Here is a 16,245-nt window from a genome sequence, read left to right as displayed (position 1 = left end):
TCCCAAGACCCACAAATACAGGTCCTTCTCCAAAAATTAGCATATTGTGATAAAGTTAATTATTTTCCATAATGTAATGATAAAAATTAAACTTTCATATGTTTTAGATTCATTGCACACCAACTGAAATATTTCAGGTCTTTTATTGTTTAAATACTGATGCTTTTGGCGTACAGCTCATGAAAACCATAAATTCCTATCTCAAAAAAAATAGCTTATTTCATCTGACCAATAAAAGAAAAGTGTTTTTAATACAAAAAAGTCAAACTTCAAATAATTGTTCAGTTATGCACTCAATACTTGGTGGGGAATCCTTTTGCAGAAATGACTGCTTCAATGCGGCGTGGCATGGAGGCAATCAGCCTGTGGCGCTGCTTCGATAGCGGCCTTAAGCTCATCCAGAGTGTTTTGTCTTGCGTCTCTTAACTTTCTCTTCACAATATCCCACAGATTCTCTATGGGGTTCAGGTCAGGAGAGTTGGTAGGCCAATTGAGCACAGTAATACCATGGTCAGTAAACCATTTACCAGTGTGAGCAGGTGCCAGGTCGTGCTGAAAAGCAAAATCTTCTTCTCCATAAAGCTTTTCAACAGATGGAAACATGAAGTGCTCCCAAATCTCCTGATAGCTAGCTGCATTGACCCTGCCCTTGATAAAACACAGTGGACCAACACCAGCAGCTGACATGTCACCCCAGACCTTCACTGACTGTGGGTACTTGATACTGGACTTCAGGCATTTTGGCATTTCCTTCTCCCCAGTCTTCCTCCAGACTCTGGCACCTTGATTTCCAAATGACATGCAAAATTAGCTTTCATCCGAAAAAAGTACTTTGGACCACTGATCAACAGTCCAGTGCTGCTTCTCTGTAGCCCATTTCCTGCACACGCCTGTGCACGGTGGCTCTGGATGTTTATACTCCAGACTCAGTCCACAATCTTCCTCGGGGTCCGGACACCTCTTCTCGTTGTGAAGCGTTTTTTGCCACACTTTTTCCTTCCCACAGACTTCCCACTGAGGTGCCTTGATACAGCACTCTGGGAACAGCCTATTCGTTCAGAAATTTCTTTCTGTGTCTTACCCTCTCGCTTGAGGGTGTCAGCGATGGCCTTCTGGACAGCAGTCAGGTCGGCAGTCTTACCCATGATTGCGGTTTTGAGTAATGAACCAGGCTGGGAGTTTTTAAAAGCCTCAGGAATCTTTTGCAGGTGTTTAGAGTTAATTAGTTGATTCAGATGATTAGGTTAATAGCTCGTTTAGAGAACCTTTTCATGATATGTTAATTTTTTGAGATAGGAATTTTGGGTTTTCATGAGCTGTATGCCAAAATCATCAGTATTAAAACAATAAAAGACCTGAAATATTTCAGTTGGTGTGCAATGAATCTAGAATATATGAAAGTTAAATTTTTATCATTACATTACGGAAAATAATGAACTTCATCACAATATGCTAATATTTTGAGAAGGACCCTGTACTCACTTGAGTTGTTCCAAAAACTGTTTCTTGAGCTGGATCCTCCAAAACTCTGTTAATGTTCAGAGGTTAAAAAATTATCTTCTTGCATAGTAGTGGTTCATGGTCATCCCACAGAATGGGTATTCCTGATGGAAGTGTTTCTGTTATCTGATTAATTCTGTTGAAGACATAGTTCACCCCAAAAGATGATGTTGTCATAATTTACTCTCCCTCAATTTGTCCCAAACCTGTACGAGTTTCTTTCTTCTGTTGAACACAAAAGATATTTTAAGTGAAGTGACGTGACATTCAGCCAAGTATTAAAGAGTGTTGGTTAACGCAGTTAAAGGTTGCCATTGACTTTGCATAGTATACTTTTTTTTTTTTTTTTTTCTATCATGGAAGTCAATGGCAACTTTCAACTATCTGTTAACCAACATTCATTAAAATATATTTTGTGTTCAACAGAAGAAAGAAATTCGTACAGATTTGGGACAACCCGGGGGGGCGAGTACATTATGACAACATCATCTTTTTGGGTGAATTATCCCTTTAATATTGATGTAAGTGTTGCTTTTATATTTTTTTATTATTTAATGTTGAGTGTGACTGCAAATGGCTGGTATGCACCAGGAACAAAGATGTCATTTCTCTTACGGCTATCGTATTTTACATGTAATCTACTTGAATACTAAGATGGATGAAATGTTTCATAAGGTTTAATCATTTCCCTTATGGCTACTTTACAGTTTTAATTTTTGCAATTTACTGGAATATTAAAATGGATACAATGTTTCAAAGGTTGATTTTAGACTTTGTCTTATGTTTAATTGACAAATAAATTTTCAATAAAAAATGTGTTTCTTTCTTTATTTGGTTTTATTATATTAATTATAAAGGGTAAATGGTGTAAAAAAAAAAGTGAATGCAGCATTTTGATAATTTATAGTCCAATATTAAGTTAAATTCACTTTTACATGTAGTAAACGTAGCACATTTTTTTTGGTAAAATTTCATCCAATATTTCAATTATATCTACTCAATATTTTTTGTTTATTTTACATAGAATTACAGTTGTGGTGTTTTATAATTTTGATTATATCCAATTAATTTTATTTCTCATATAAAGTAATTCAGTTACTCAGATTTACTTAATTTTTTTACTGACAATTACTCAATTTAAACAGTATATTTCATTGATTTCACAGCTTTAAAATTTACTCAATTTTTTTGAGTGTAAAAATGTTTCACCAAAAAAATTGAGTAAATAATAGTTAAACTTTTTACAGTGTGGTGGTCAGTGTGGAAATACACATGGCAAACCAGCATTGCTTCATTAAATGTCAAAATATAACATATTAAAAAAACAAAACACATGTAATGGATAATGTACAGCCTGCTTCACGCTTGCGTCCTGATTACCCTTTCAGCTCATTATTTTCTGATAATGAACAGATAATTGTACATTATCCTGCTTATCACACAACTACTAATTAACTGACTTAATAAATAGAAATGAAACATTAGTTTGATGTAGTATCATTCTATCTAAGAAAAAGACAAAACAACACAAAGCAAAAATCAAATTAAACAAATCATTAAATAATACAAATAATATATAAAATAGTAAGATTTGCATAAAATAAAAAATAATACAACAGTAAAATAAAATACAATTAAATAAACAATAATAATACATTTTTTGATTTGACAGTTCTTCACAATAACAACACCACACATATTTGATCACCAAAATAATAATAATAATAACATTAAAGTGTAAAATTACTAAATTAAATATAGAAAATAATAATGACACTTACAATACTGACAATAAAATAAAACATTAAAAACATATTGGTTACATATATATGGTAACCCTCATTCCCTGAAGGAGGGAACGGAGATGCCACGTTGGATGACCAACGAATTGGGATATTGCTTAGACAGATCTATCTACTTCTAGTGTAAACTAAATGAGCCAATGCAGATTGACATGCAATTATTGCAGCCAGATGCCGCTGATCACAGCGTGAGATTCAGGCAGCAGGTGCAACGCATATTCAGGTTTTCACTGAGGAGCCGAGCTGGTTACCCAGCCACTCATCGGTGGTGCAGGAGCTATGGGGACGGGACATGATGTCTCTGTTCCCTCCTTCAGTGAATGAAGGTTACCATATGTAACCGAGACGTTCCCTTTCAGTTGGTCAATTTTGACGTCACACTGGATGACAGACGAATTGGGATCCCTACCAAAGGGCCACAGTGACTGCCCCTTCCAGAGTCCTGTGAAAGCCACCTGTGCTCTATTTTCATGTCGGCCAGACACAGCAATGGCACTCCAGGACCACCATAGTGGACATCACACGACTCAGAGACCACGCCGTAACCTCGTCGCTCGTAGAGGTCCGTAACGGTACGGAGTTCTTCGAGAACTTCTGGGTCATGACCACCCTCATGCAAGTCCCTCAGTGCCTTTGCCTGGTGCACTTGCAACAATGCTGTAGCGTGTAAAGTGGTTATACACAGGCCGTATAAGCACTGCTGATCAATATATATATATGTGTGTGTGTCTACTGCTGAGCCGATGAATGCCTACAGGCCTTGGAGGGAAGCAACGATCTCCAAGTAGTCTGGGAAAGCATAGCCATCATTTCTAGATCCGAAGTCTGGCTCACCCTCTGATGCAGCAATCAACATACAAAGATGCAGGTAACTGATTCTTCCCCAACATACCAAGTAAAATCTGTATTTATTTTGTTTTCTTACTAAAATACATATAAAGTTGACTAACAACCAGTCATTTTTAAAATCTATTTGGAATGGGTTTAATGGTTGGTCACCTAGCAGCCAAGTTTCTCCCTAACTTTCCCTCCAGAGGGCTTGCCTTGTTGAGCTGACATTCTCCACACGCAGGAGTTTTCAGTCATCTACAGCTAGAGAAGCAGAGATCCCTCAGACCAAGTGTGGAGTGGATTCAGTGTGTAGAACCATTAACACGCAGTCTGGCAAGCCACAGCAAGTGACACACACCACAAGGAATGCTATGCAAAAGATCTGCCACACTTACACCTTATTTTCCAGGATCCTACCCCACGTACTGCATGAACAAATCATGTGATACACGTTCCTCCAACAGACTTCAGTCAGAACTTCAAAAACAATGTTTGTAAAATGAGAAACAGTCCCTGATGGGGGTCTTTTTTATTTTTATTATACATAACTAAAGCCATGTAAAGACAAAGGTCAATATAAAATTGCAAAAAAATAAAATAAAATAAAAATTCCCATTAGAGACTGTGTGCTTAGGAGGGCATCTGCATAGTTTTAAAATCAAATGTAAGACTTTAAAATATCAGTTCAATATCAGTCATGAAAAATGGGGTTAAAAAAGTTTTATTCAATATATACATTAAAGCTGCGGTAGGGAACTTTGAGGCTCTAGCGGTTAATAAACAGAACTGCTTGCGTCTTGCGGAAGAACATCGAAGCCGGAACTACTTCTCTCTGTTTATGTCTATGAAGAATCACAAAGGTACTGGGTTACTCCGCCGCGGTATCCCCGAAGCAATCTAAAATAGTCCGAATATAAACACTTATTATAGGTGCACCCTAGTGATTCAGGACAAGCTAAAAACACGGTTTGGAAAATGGATTCATGGTGTACTCGCTTATTATATACATTTTTCTACATTTTGAACAAAAACAAAGTTACGGACCGCAGCTCTGATTGGTTGTTTATTAACGGGAGCGGATGAATTTCTGCAAATGGCAATAGGACCACTGGGAGGAGCCAGAGGAGCTTGATTTTTTCACAGATTATCTGTCTCATATTCTACTGTCAGTACATAATGACAGGTTTAACAAATATGTAAAAAATATTTTTTTTTTTACAAAAGTTCCCTACAGCACCTTTAACTAAAAATTGTTGCTTTATCAGTATATCAATTCATTTGAAACCGAGATAAATAATGAAAGGTGAAAACAGGTTATTGTGCCTAATACTATAAAAATGTAATGCTCTTACACTTACCTTGCAGACAGTGACAGAGAATCTACAAAGCTTTACGTTGAATTAATTGCAGAAAAAACAATAATATCCATAAAAAGGAATTGATGCTTTTCAGTATGCTATGATTAACTATTCAGTATGCTATATACTGTAATTTTTACGCTATAATTCAGGCAGAAATACACCTGGACTCTTATTTTGACAAATATCTGGGTTTTACTGTTTACATTTTCTCATTTCAAAAACATGCACCCATGCAACCATCTGCAAAAAAAAAAAAAAAAAAAAAAAAAACTAAAAAGAAAATGTGAAGAACATAATGTAAACATTGTCATAATTCATCAGCAGCAATCGTTTGGCGTAAATGTGCGGTATTCACTAATTGCAAAATGAAACCAGAAGCCAGTAAAATAAGGTTTTATTTTTACTTTGAACTTGTTTTAATTACACTTTTTAAATAGTTTTAATTAAATAAATACATATGCAATTAAATTGTAGCTTTTTGATGCTTATTAATCAGATCAGGCTGCATTGCGGTTCCTGTTTTTATTCAGTTATATTCAGTGTGCAATTAAAATGAAACAGTTCATGGGCAGCATACTGTTTTACAAGAGCTGGGTAATTAAACGCTCTGATGGTCATAATGACAAACCAGCATTGCTTTGTAAATGTCAAGATCTCAGCAGTTTCATAATATATTCAGAAAATGTGAGGGATAATGTACAGTCAGCTTTACACTGATTACCTTGTAAAACAAAACAAAATAAAATTATGTATTATTAATATACATCACGTTGTGGGGTTGTGCTTATTTGTATGTTCTAAAAGTACAAAGTAAAATCTTATTTTTCCAGATTTTTTTACGATCTTAAATTTGACAAAACCAAGCTTTTAAGTGCCACTGGTTCGGATGCAATTGCTTGCCGGTTTGAACTCATTGACTCTCTGGTAGTGTGTGTTTGAACATCTCTGTAAAGTTTCAATGAAAAATGTCTTGACCTCCTTGTACTGCCTTTAGCTGCTGTCTCCTAGAAAGCAAGCGCTCTCTCCTCTGTTTTATCAGGGAAAGAAGACAAATTACAAACTTCCTGTGCTTGACCAGTGTTTACCCAAGCCAGGAGTCACAGAGACCGTTGCCAAGATACCGCACCACATTAATTGTGGATACCATGCTATTTCCAAACAACATAATCTCAGCGTGTCCCACCCAAGACAGGAAATGGGGGGGGGGGTCTAATATGTATATCCTTTAACAAAATCATTGCTGGACATTCTGATGATTTTGCTTATGTATGTGCTGTGTTTGTGTGTGTGTGTGTGTGTGTGTGTGTGTGTGTGTATATATATATAGTGTTGGATGTAATGGATTACTAAGCAATTGATTACTGTAATTTAATTTCTTTTCAAATGTAAGTCTAGAAAAATTCTATACAAAACAATAGTGAATTTCACATAAAAATATGACATCTAATATTAAAATGTATAATTTTAACGTAACCTTCTCCCTTTAAATACTTTGATCTGTTCAAGAATAATTTAGGCAATTTTATATGATTTATTTGAAAGAATTATAAGAGCGTTTTCATGTCTATCATTGTATAGTTCAATTGTTAATTATATATTTTGTTATTTATTTAGGTGTTTTTTGTTTGTTTGTTTGTTTGTTTTACTGGAAAACAAGACAAAACACTGACTGAGATGTTTGTTTTTGCATGATTTTGCTGTGCAGACCTGGATACCTGTGATTTGCGGTCAGACATGTTTTCATGCTTAGGGTTTCCAATGACCCAGTTTTTCTATCTACACCATCTTTTACTCTTGTTGAGTCTGACAGGAGCTTCTCCTTATTTATACAGAAAGATGATGATGTGACACTTTACCATTCTGTAATTCTGTACAGTTTGTGTGTGTCGTTTTCTTACTTGGACACTTGTAAAGTTTGCGTGCCTGTGCGATGTCTCCTTTGCTCAATCTGGTCCTCTGACCGATGGGCGGCCGAACTCCATTCACATCATACCGCGGCAGAATGGTGTCCAAAAATATCCCTCTGTCAGGAAAAAAGACATGTCTTCAATCAAAGTGAACAGATGCATAAAGACAAACCTGTCGTGTTATTTCAATCCCTATTCACTACCACTTGTTTCCTGGAATGTCTAGCAAAACTCTCCACACCCACAGAAAGAAACAAGGGTACTATAAACACAAATGTTATCTCGCGCTTTAAGATACGGCAAGTTTCAGCAGATGTACAGAATGTGGTGGTTAGGACTCGACAGGCTGTAAAGTCATTTGTGGAGCAGACAACAATCCGAAGGGAATTCAAGCCAAGCCGTGTTTTATCCGTGAAAGCAGTCATGTAATCTGCGGCCTGTGACTCGCCTGCTCTTCTGTTTTTGTTTTCTGTGTAACACTATATGCAATGTTGAGTATACTTTGAGAGCTTTGCCTTGGTCTGCAAAAATGTCATGACTCAGATTCAGCATTTGCATGTATTATTTTAGTCCAGCCTTACAGGTGCTGTAGTCTGACAGTGTTTTAAAAAGCATGATTATAAAAAGGTTCATACCAAATACTGCTGGTTGTTTCTTATATCATTTTTTTTTTAAATACCACAACAACGTTTGAAACACAACACCGTTTGAGAGGGGTCTCTTTTCACTGTTGCGATATGAAATCAGTAGAAAATTTGGTCATGCGTGAAATAAATAAATACTGCCATATACCGTATTTTCCGGACTATAAGTCGCACTTTTTTTCATAGTTTGGCTGGTCCTGCGACTTATACTCAGGTGCGACTTATTTATCAAAATTAATTTGACATGAACCAAGAGAAATGAACCAAGAGAAAACATTACCGTCTACAGCCGCAAGAGGGCGCTCTATGCTGCTCAGTGCTCCTGTAGCCTACACTGAAAACATAGAGCGCCCTCTTGCGGCTGTAGACGGTAATGTTTTCTCTTGGTTCTTGGTTCTAAATAAATGCGACTTATAGTCCAGTGCGACTTATATATGTTTTTTTCCTCATCAAGACGTATTTTTGGACTGATGCGACTGATACTCAGGTGCGACTTATAGTCCGAAAAATACGGTAGTGTGAAACCAGTATAATTTTGAAAAATACCATGATATAACTTTTTTTCTGCCCAGCACTAAACATGATAAATTTCAGTAAGATGTTCTGCTTCTTTCAACATTCTTTCTGATGTTTATTCATGTTTATTTGATGGTATAACTAGTAGTCAAGTATAAGAAATGATCGGTTCACATGTTGATTGAACTAAAGGAACACAGCTTATTGTGATTATTGGATGGCAGGAGTGCTGCAAATAATGTTTATTGAAGTTCACGCAACAGAAAAGAGCACAGACTAAAAGATCGATCTTGAGATTTAAGAAGCCATATCAATACTGATTAAAGGTGCTGTATGTAGGATTGACAACTTAATTGCAACTTAAATTCAAAATATTGGAGAGTGTTTTTTCACCGGGTTAACTTCGCATGTTTCTTAAATATCTGCAAACAAATTACGATATTTTTATGCTCTAGCAGAGTCAAAAACTTCATAAACTGATATTGTTAATCTAGCATTAGCATTCACACAGCTGACATGTTTATCTGTTGTAGTTTATTCAAGTCGGGTGACGAAATAAATGCTGACAGTGAAAAAACGCCATCAGAGAAACAAAATATGGTTTCAGCCCTCTAAAACTATTTGGTGCATCACTATACTCTAGCATGATGTTTGGTCATGATGAAGTGCATCCAGACAGCTCACATGCTTACATGTTGTAGCTTATTCAGAATGTGAACACAAAATAGACACGATTAAATGGCACTCTTTCTTGGCAAATACTTCAGCAAATGAAGGATAAAATAGACAATAACTTCATCAGTTTTCTGTGAAAGTGAAGACATTAAAACATGCATTCAAGACTTATGATTATTTTTGTGTAATAAAGTCCCAATATTCTGAAATATCCACACAGTAACAGATGCATTATGACATTACATGATTATTCTTTAGCTGGTTTAAAGACCAAGAGATACAAATACAGTATTGTGACAATGCTAGGTTACTAACATTTGTCTCAGGTGCTTCAATTAGCTCAGACGGATTGCACTTTACATATGGTTTAATATGTAATATGTTAATATTTGTAGCCTCTTCCATGTTCAAAATGACTTAGCTTGCTTTGTTTTAGATGATTTGTTTTGCATCAGGACTCTGTCGTGGACCACCTCTGAAAGTGGTTTAAGGAAGCAGATCACCAATATTTTCCAACGCTAGAAGAGTACAACTGTGATACATCAAACCAATCAACAGAAGTCTGGATGATGATGACTCAAAGCATAATAAAAACCGCTCAGGTCTGACTACTCCACAGCACCAACAGAAAAACAATGACGCTTCCTGGGACAGTCACTAAATCCGGCAGGCCTGAGACGGGGAGTTACCACTAAACTGGCACACCAAACACGACCTGAATTCATGTTCTACTTGGCAACCCCACACGGCACAATAACCTCCTGCATGACATCACGGCACTCCTGATTGGCCGCTCCAGGCCTGATGCTTCCTTAAAAGTCATGACATCATTTGGTTGTACGCAAGCTATAAACAAAAGAAATATTGAGTAATATGAAAAAGATTTATGCTTTCCAACACATCCCGTTCTCCAGTCCTACTAGCAGAGGCTGGAAAAATGTTTGCACAGTTCAGCAAAGAGTGATTCAGTATCAAAAACCTGTCTGTTTTCTCGCCCTTCTTTTCATACTTTGACACTCTTTGCTAGTTTATCGTCAAGCTTTTCACTGGACGGTGGCCAGCGAGGGTCTGGTCATTTGTTTGTTCCCATGGGAACCTTCCAGTCAACAGCAGGCATGTTCAAATAAGGCTCAACTACAAGCTTTATATGAGAGAAATGCAAACCACATTTCAAATCAATAAACAGTGCAGTGAATTAAATATGTCCTGTCTTCAGGTTGAAATCAGAAAGATCTGAGACACTTACAGCTACAAAAGACAGCCTAAAAAAAAAAAAAAAAAAAAACTATATCTGTGAATCTCATGAAAGCTTTTAAAAGGAATTCCAGTTAATACGCAATTATAAAATACCAATTTAATTGTTTAATTGTATTTTTTTTTTTTTATTAAAAATATTATTATTATTAGTAGTAGTAGTAGTAGTAGTAGTAGTAGTAGTAGTAGTAGTAGTAGTAGTAGTAGTATTAATTATTATTATTGTAGTTGTTTTTGTTGTTTATAGCTATTTCTGCAATATATTTTTTAAATATTGGCAAAACTTTGATGTATCACTACTATAAAATGTAAACATAGAGCTTATATTAAAATGTATATTATATAAAAATAATAATATTCCAATATTCACTTTATTAAAAATTATTGTGTGTAAAATGCAAATAATTAATCCTTCGGCATACACACACACACACACACACACACACACACACACAGATAGAAAAACAATATATTTTTCATAATTGTTATAATTAGAAATAGTAATACAATTAATTTATAACAATATAATTTTTTCTTGTTTTTTACAATAACAATATTTTCTTCTACAAATGTGCATATCTGAAAAGCAAATAACAACAACAACAACAAAAATCTAATTTTAATCATTGTAATGCTAAAAACAATAAAGGCAATTAAAAAAAATATTAAGGCCTATTTAATATTATTTTGCATAATACTTTTAATAAAAAATGTTAATGCTATAATCAAAATAAAATAAAAAATAACTATATTTAGTGTGTATACATATTTTACAGTAATAAGACTGAGATTCACTATAATAAGATTTGTGTAAAAAGCTTAAAAGTATTGCATTACTGTGAAAGTATGAAAATCTGAAAAAAAAATGGTTAATTCTCATGAAAATAATGGCACAAACTTGGAAATAATGAAGAAAAAATAAATAAACCTTCACGCTCTTAAAACAATATTTTATTTATGTAAAATATGATTTTATCTTTTGATTTTGTGGTGAAATGTGACCTTATTTTGGGTCTGTGAGTCCAGGGCTGAACAGTAGATGTGTGGGCTGGTGTCATCTCACACTCAAGACATACTGCAAGCTCTTTATTTGCTTTTGGCTCAACTCGCCAGCACCAGTTTGAAGAAGAAAAAGCTCTGTGAGCAGGGTGGGCGGAACGGGGGCCAGGAGACAAAGGAGGAGGTCGGAAAACATGCCCCAGACAAAAAGCTAGGAGGCTCACCCGCTTCTCCGGGAGAAAGGTTTGAGGAAAAAAAAAAAAAAAAAAACCTGAGGGAAAGCCATGAAATCCTCCCGATACAAGTGCAATCAAAGAGCCCATCTTCCCACGGAGATTTACAGTATGAGTACTCTTCAAACACAGCAGGAATGATGGGAAAAAAGACAGCAGGACAGTGGACAAACACTGTTAGCTTCTCTCAAGCTCCTGTGAGCTTTCTAATATCCTGCTAACAAAGACAAGAAGCATAAATCCATCTAACTTACCCTTTCATTTCTGGGTAAAAACATCTGAGGGTCAAGAGAGGAGGAATATATGATAATCTAGTAATCATTTAATAATCAGGGGTGGCTCTGAAATGAGAGGAAGCCCTGGATGAGTTCACCGTGTCTATATCTGTTCTCCTATACTTAACTCTGGGATTGAGTTTTCCAGAACACTCCCAGAAGACATTTACAGACACAGAAACCAGTCCTTTAGTGTCCTTGCTAACATATAAATACAACTTCCATCCTCACTTTACCTCCCAAACAAACACCTGGAATACGTACGGCATTACTAGAAACTTATCCTCCATATTTCCTCTCTTTACTCTGAAATGGGTTAAACAGGCAGGTTTTCACTCGAACTGAACCATTTCAACAGTTAAATTCTGGGTAAAAATAATCAGAGAGAGATTTTCACCTCACAACACAGCAACTCAGGTACTGTCAAAATAAAAGCCCTATTCTTCATCGAACCCTACAGGAATGAAAAAACAGCAATTTGTTCCAAAAAGAAAAAAAGCAATATGGATGCCAAAACAAAATAGGAGAGCATGAAAAAATGAAAAGGAGAACAAAAGGAGAGGAAACAGATGGTTCTTCTCATATAGACGTGTGTTTGCGTGTGCCTCGACTCGTGTTATGCTCGCTCTGGGGGAATGTTGCCTGTAGGCTGTCAAAACTAGTCAGGAAAAACTTTTGATAAATACATGCAATGAGAATAACATTCTACGATCCCATCAGCAAAGCCTTTTGAGGACGATCCAAAAGTTAACATTTCTTTTCCCCGTATAGCATGCTGTAGAGTTTCTTCAAGATCAAATGAAGGCTGAAACCTACAGTCAAATCTACAGTCTCTCCTGCTCACCAAGGCTGGATTTATTTGACCAAAAATACAGTAATATTGTGTAATAATATTACGATTTAAAATAAAGTTTTTCCATTTGAATATATTTAAAAATGTAATTTATTCCTGTGATCAAACCTGTATTTTCAGCATCATTACCCCAGTGTCACATTATCATCCAGAGATCATTCTAATATGCTGATTTGCTGCTCAGGAAACATTTATTATTATCAATAGTGAAAACAGATGCACTGCTTCACATTTACAGTATGTGTAAAATATGTTTTTTTTTTATTATGAATATATTCAATGTAAAAAAAAATTACTGTTACTTTTGAAAAATTTAACTCATCCATCCTGAATAAAGTTATTAGTTAAAAAAAGGTTGTAGTCTTAAGTTATACTTATACTATGTATATTATACTGATATATTAAGGATTATATTAAATAATACTTAAATAATCATTAGCAACAGAAAAAAAGTGTGGTAAAATTTTATTCTGGTCCGTTTTCAGTAAGATTTTGCCATAGCTGAGCACTGACGTGCTTGAAACAATTCTGAAAAGGCCAGTTCAAAAAAACAGCAACAGTTTGTTGCAATAAAGACAAAATGAAAGTGTTTCAAACAGTCTTTAGCATAAAGCTAGCCAGTTTTTTCCTGCTCAAATCCAGAACCACGGTGATAACAGAGTACACTTCGCTAAATGACAGGATAACTGTGTGGTTTCACAGACGTCATCAACAGAAATGAATTGTTTTAGTGTGTGTGTGTGTGTCTGTTCACATGAAAAATAGAGGTCAGTCAGTCCACCGGGGGACAGAGATGAGAAAACCATTCCATTAGTGTCTTTTAGGCAAATAACTGCCATGTTTTCGCAATAAAAAATTAAAAGTTTCAAATCTGGCCAAACACAAACTTGCATTACACAGTTACTCATGAGGAGAATCAGGAAGTGAATTAAATTGATCTGACACTGAGAGAACGGCTAGATGATATCTGAACCGAGCCGTTCCACACACATGGAAACTGACTGGTTTGCTCTGTGAACACCTGATGGGCACTAAGAAGCACAATAGCGGCATTGTGAAAGCTCAGCAGAAAGAGTGTAAGAGGAGAGAGATGCTCAGATAGCCTCCCGCCTCAGAACTGCTGATGCCTCGCTCAGAGGTCACCCTGAGAATAATGAGAAAAAGCGCGGAGAGACTGCGCCGAATACAGCATCATTCAGTATTAAAGACTGGCGTTAAAGAACAATTAGATCCAGACCTATAATAGATTTTACCGATACCGATAACTAGGTTGGACCACGTTGACCGATACCGATTAATCAACCGATAGTATTTAATTAATTAAATTATTATTATTATTTTTTAAAACACTACTGAACCATACTTTATTCTAAATGAATAAAATATTCATATAATTTTTTATATTGATCATTAAAGCTAGTTTGTAGTATACTGACTACTGTTAAAACAAGAAACTTTTAATGTTCAACTGAAGGGGCGGTCTAAAACTTCACTTTAAGAATGAACAGAGTGGCATAGATGAGTTTACATGAGCAAACGGAATGAGAAAGTGCAATCTATATTATAGCAAATAGCTAGTCTTTTATTATAGCTCTCTAAATGAGGCATACTTTATTAGATACACAGAAAGACAAGCATTTCGCTGAAAAAAGTAAAAGAGTCAAAGGTTTGCAGCATAGGGTTGTCATTCAATTCATTAACAATGACAGATATAAATAAAGATAGAGATATTACAAGTAAACAACTATCAGTGCCGATTATTCTGCAAAACCGATACATCGGTCGACCTCTAAGAATAATCCTCATAAAAAAACAAGCAACAATCAAGCAATGTGAATAACTGAGCTGTTTGAATCACGACTATAACAAGAATAAAATAAACATTTTTTGAAGTACCGTATTTTCCACACTATAAAGTGCACCGGATTATAAGGCGCACCTTCAATGAATGGCCTATTTTAGCGCACCGGATTATAAAGCGCATAGAATAGAAGATACTGCAGTCAAACGTTTGACTGGGTTTGCATTATGCATCCACTAGATGGAGCTGTGCTAAAGGGAATGTCGACATTTTGACAGAGCGATCCATATATAAGGCGCTCCGGATTATAAGGCGCACTGTCGTTTTTTGAGAAAATAAAAGTCTTTTAAGTGCGCCTTATAGTGCGGAAAATACGGTGCTTTTTTTTTTTTTTTTGAGACCGGATGCGAAGGTTAAAAATATTCACCTTGCAAGTGCAGTGCATTGGAATACAAAAGCATTTTCTTAGTGAACATGCTCATAAACAATTAGAACTATGTATTTTCTTAAAGGAAAAGCTCACCTAAATTCGCAAATCATTCTGATGTATATTCTTCCTCATTGTTCAAACTCTGTGTGCTGTTATTTTTTGCTTGGAACACACAGTAGAAAGTTTTGAAAATCTGTTACGCAGCTCTTGCCATGTGATGACAGTTATGTTCCTGAGCTCATATGATGGATCAGACTGAAACGGAATTTATTAAACACTTATAATATTGCTTCCTCCTGAATCTCATGTCTAGTCCTACTCCAGATACTCTTCTGAACTGTTTTATTGTTATATTGTTACTGTTATATTGCTATAAATGAGTTGCATAAATATTCTTCAAAAGCCGTATTTATATTTATAAGTCTGTTTTATTATCTGCCAGAAAAAAAAGTTTCATATTTGCTAAGTGTGAATGATGTTGTTTGCATTTAATTTATATTATATATTACATATATATTTATGTATAACTTGTCTGCATATAAATTATAATGTATATACAATATATGCAATTAATACTTCCAAGTTGTGATCATTTAATTAATTATAGAATTTTTTAAATTAAATACAATGATAAAATTATGTGTGTGTGTGAGAAATTGTATATGCTACACTGTTGGGAACATATGTCCCCACAAGGATAGTAAAACCTGATTTTTTTTACATTATGGGGTACCCTGTGGTACCAATGTATAGTAAATTATGTTTATCTGATGTTTATCTGAAAGTGTAACAATGCAAACAGGTTTTCTATAAGGGGTAAGTTTAGGGTTAGGGTTGGGAAAATACTGTTTGGGCAGTATAAAAGTAATAAAATGATTAATTAAGGGGTGGACATTTTGGCATATGGAGGGAAATGATTAAAAATGTGATGATACTTTAGAGGTTCTTACCTGGAGAACGTGTTTCTTGCATAGTGCATGATGCTGTCGAAGTCATAGACCTCTCCGAGTGAGTCCACCTCACCAGGCTCCATCTTCAGGAAGTTGTACTCCTGTCCTATGAGACCAAACCCAGAATGAGACTTAGACAGGAAGTGATGACAACAGTAAGAGCTCATACTGATCATTCAACAAAACAGGTTCACATTTACTAATTAATTACTAT

General features: G+C 35.4%; 1 protein-coding gene across 2 annotated transcripts in view; it reads right to left on the bottom strand.

Moving 5' to 3' along the window:
• LOC113107433 (bone morphogenetic protein 1-like) overlaps positions 1-16,245 on the bottom strand; it is a 74,584-nt gene that overhangs the window by 19,727 nt on the left and 38,612 nt on the right. For both annotated transcript variants that reach the window (XM_026269932.1, XM_026269933.1), the window contains exons 6-7: positions 16,032-16,137; positions 7,393-7,517 (exon numbers count right to left, since the gene is read on the bottom strand). In XM_026269932.1, the coding sequence (XP_026125717.1) occupies positions 7,393-7,517; positions 16,032-16,137 (231 nt within the window). The remainder of the gene's footprint in view (positions 1-7,392; positions 7,518-16,031; positions 16,138-16,245) is intronic.

The sequence above is a fragment of the Carassius auratus genome, chromosome 8 (assembly GCF_003368295.1).
Source record: "Carassius auratus strain Wakin chromosome 8, ASM336829v1, whole genome shotgun sequence".
Taxonomy (NCBI): Eukaryota; Metazoa; Chordata; class Actinopteri; order Cypriniformes; family Cyprinidae; genus Carassius; species Carassius auratus.
Note: the sequence above shows the minus strand (reverse complement) of the source record. Positions and strands in the feature narration are given on the sequence as shown.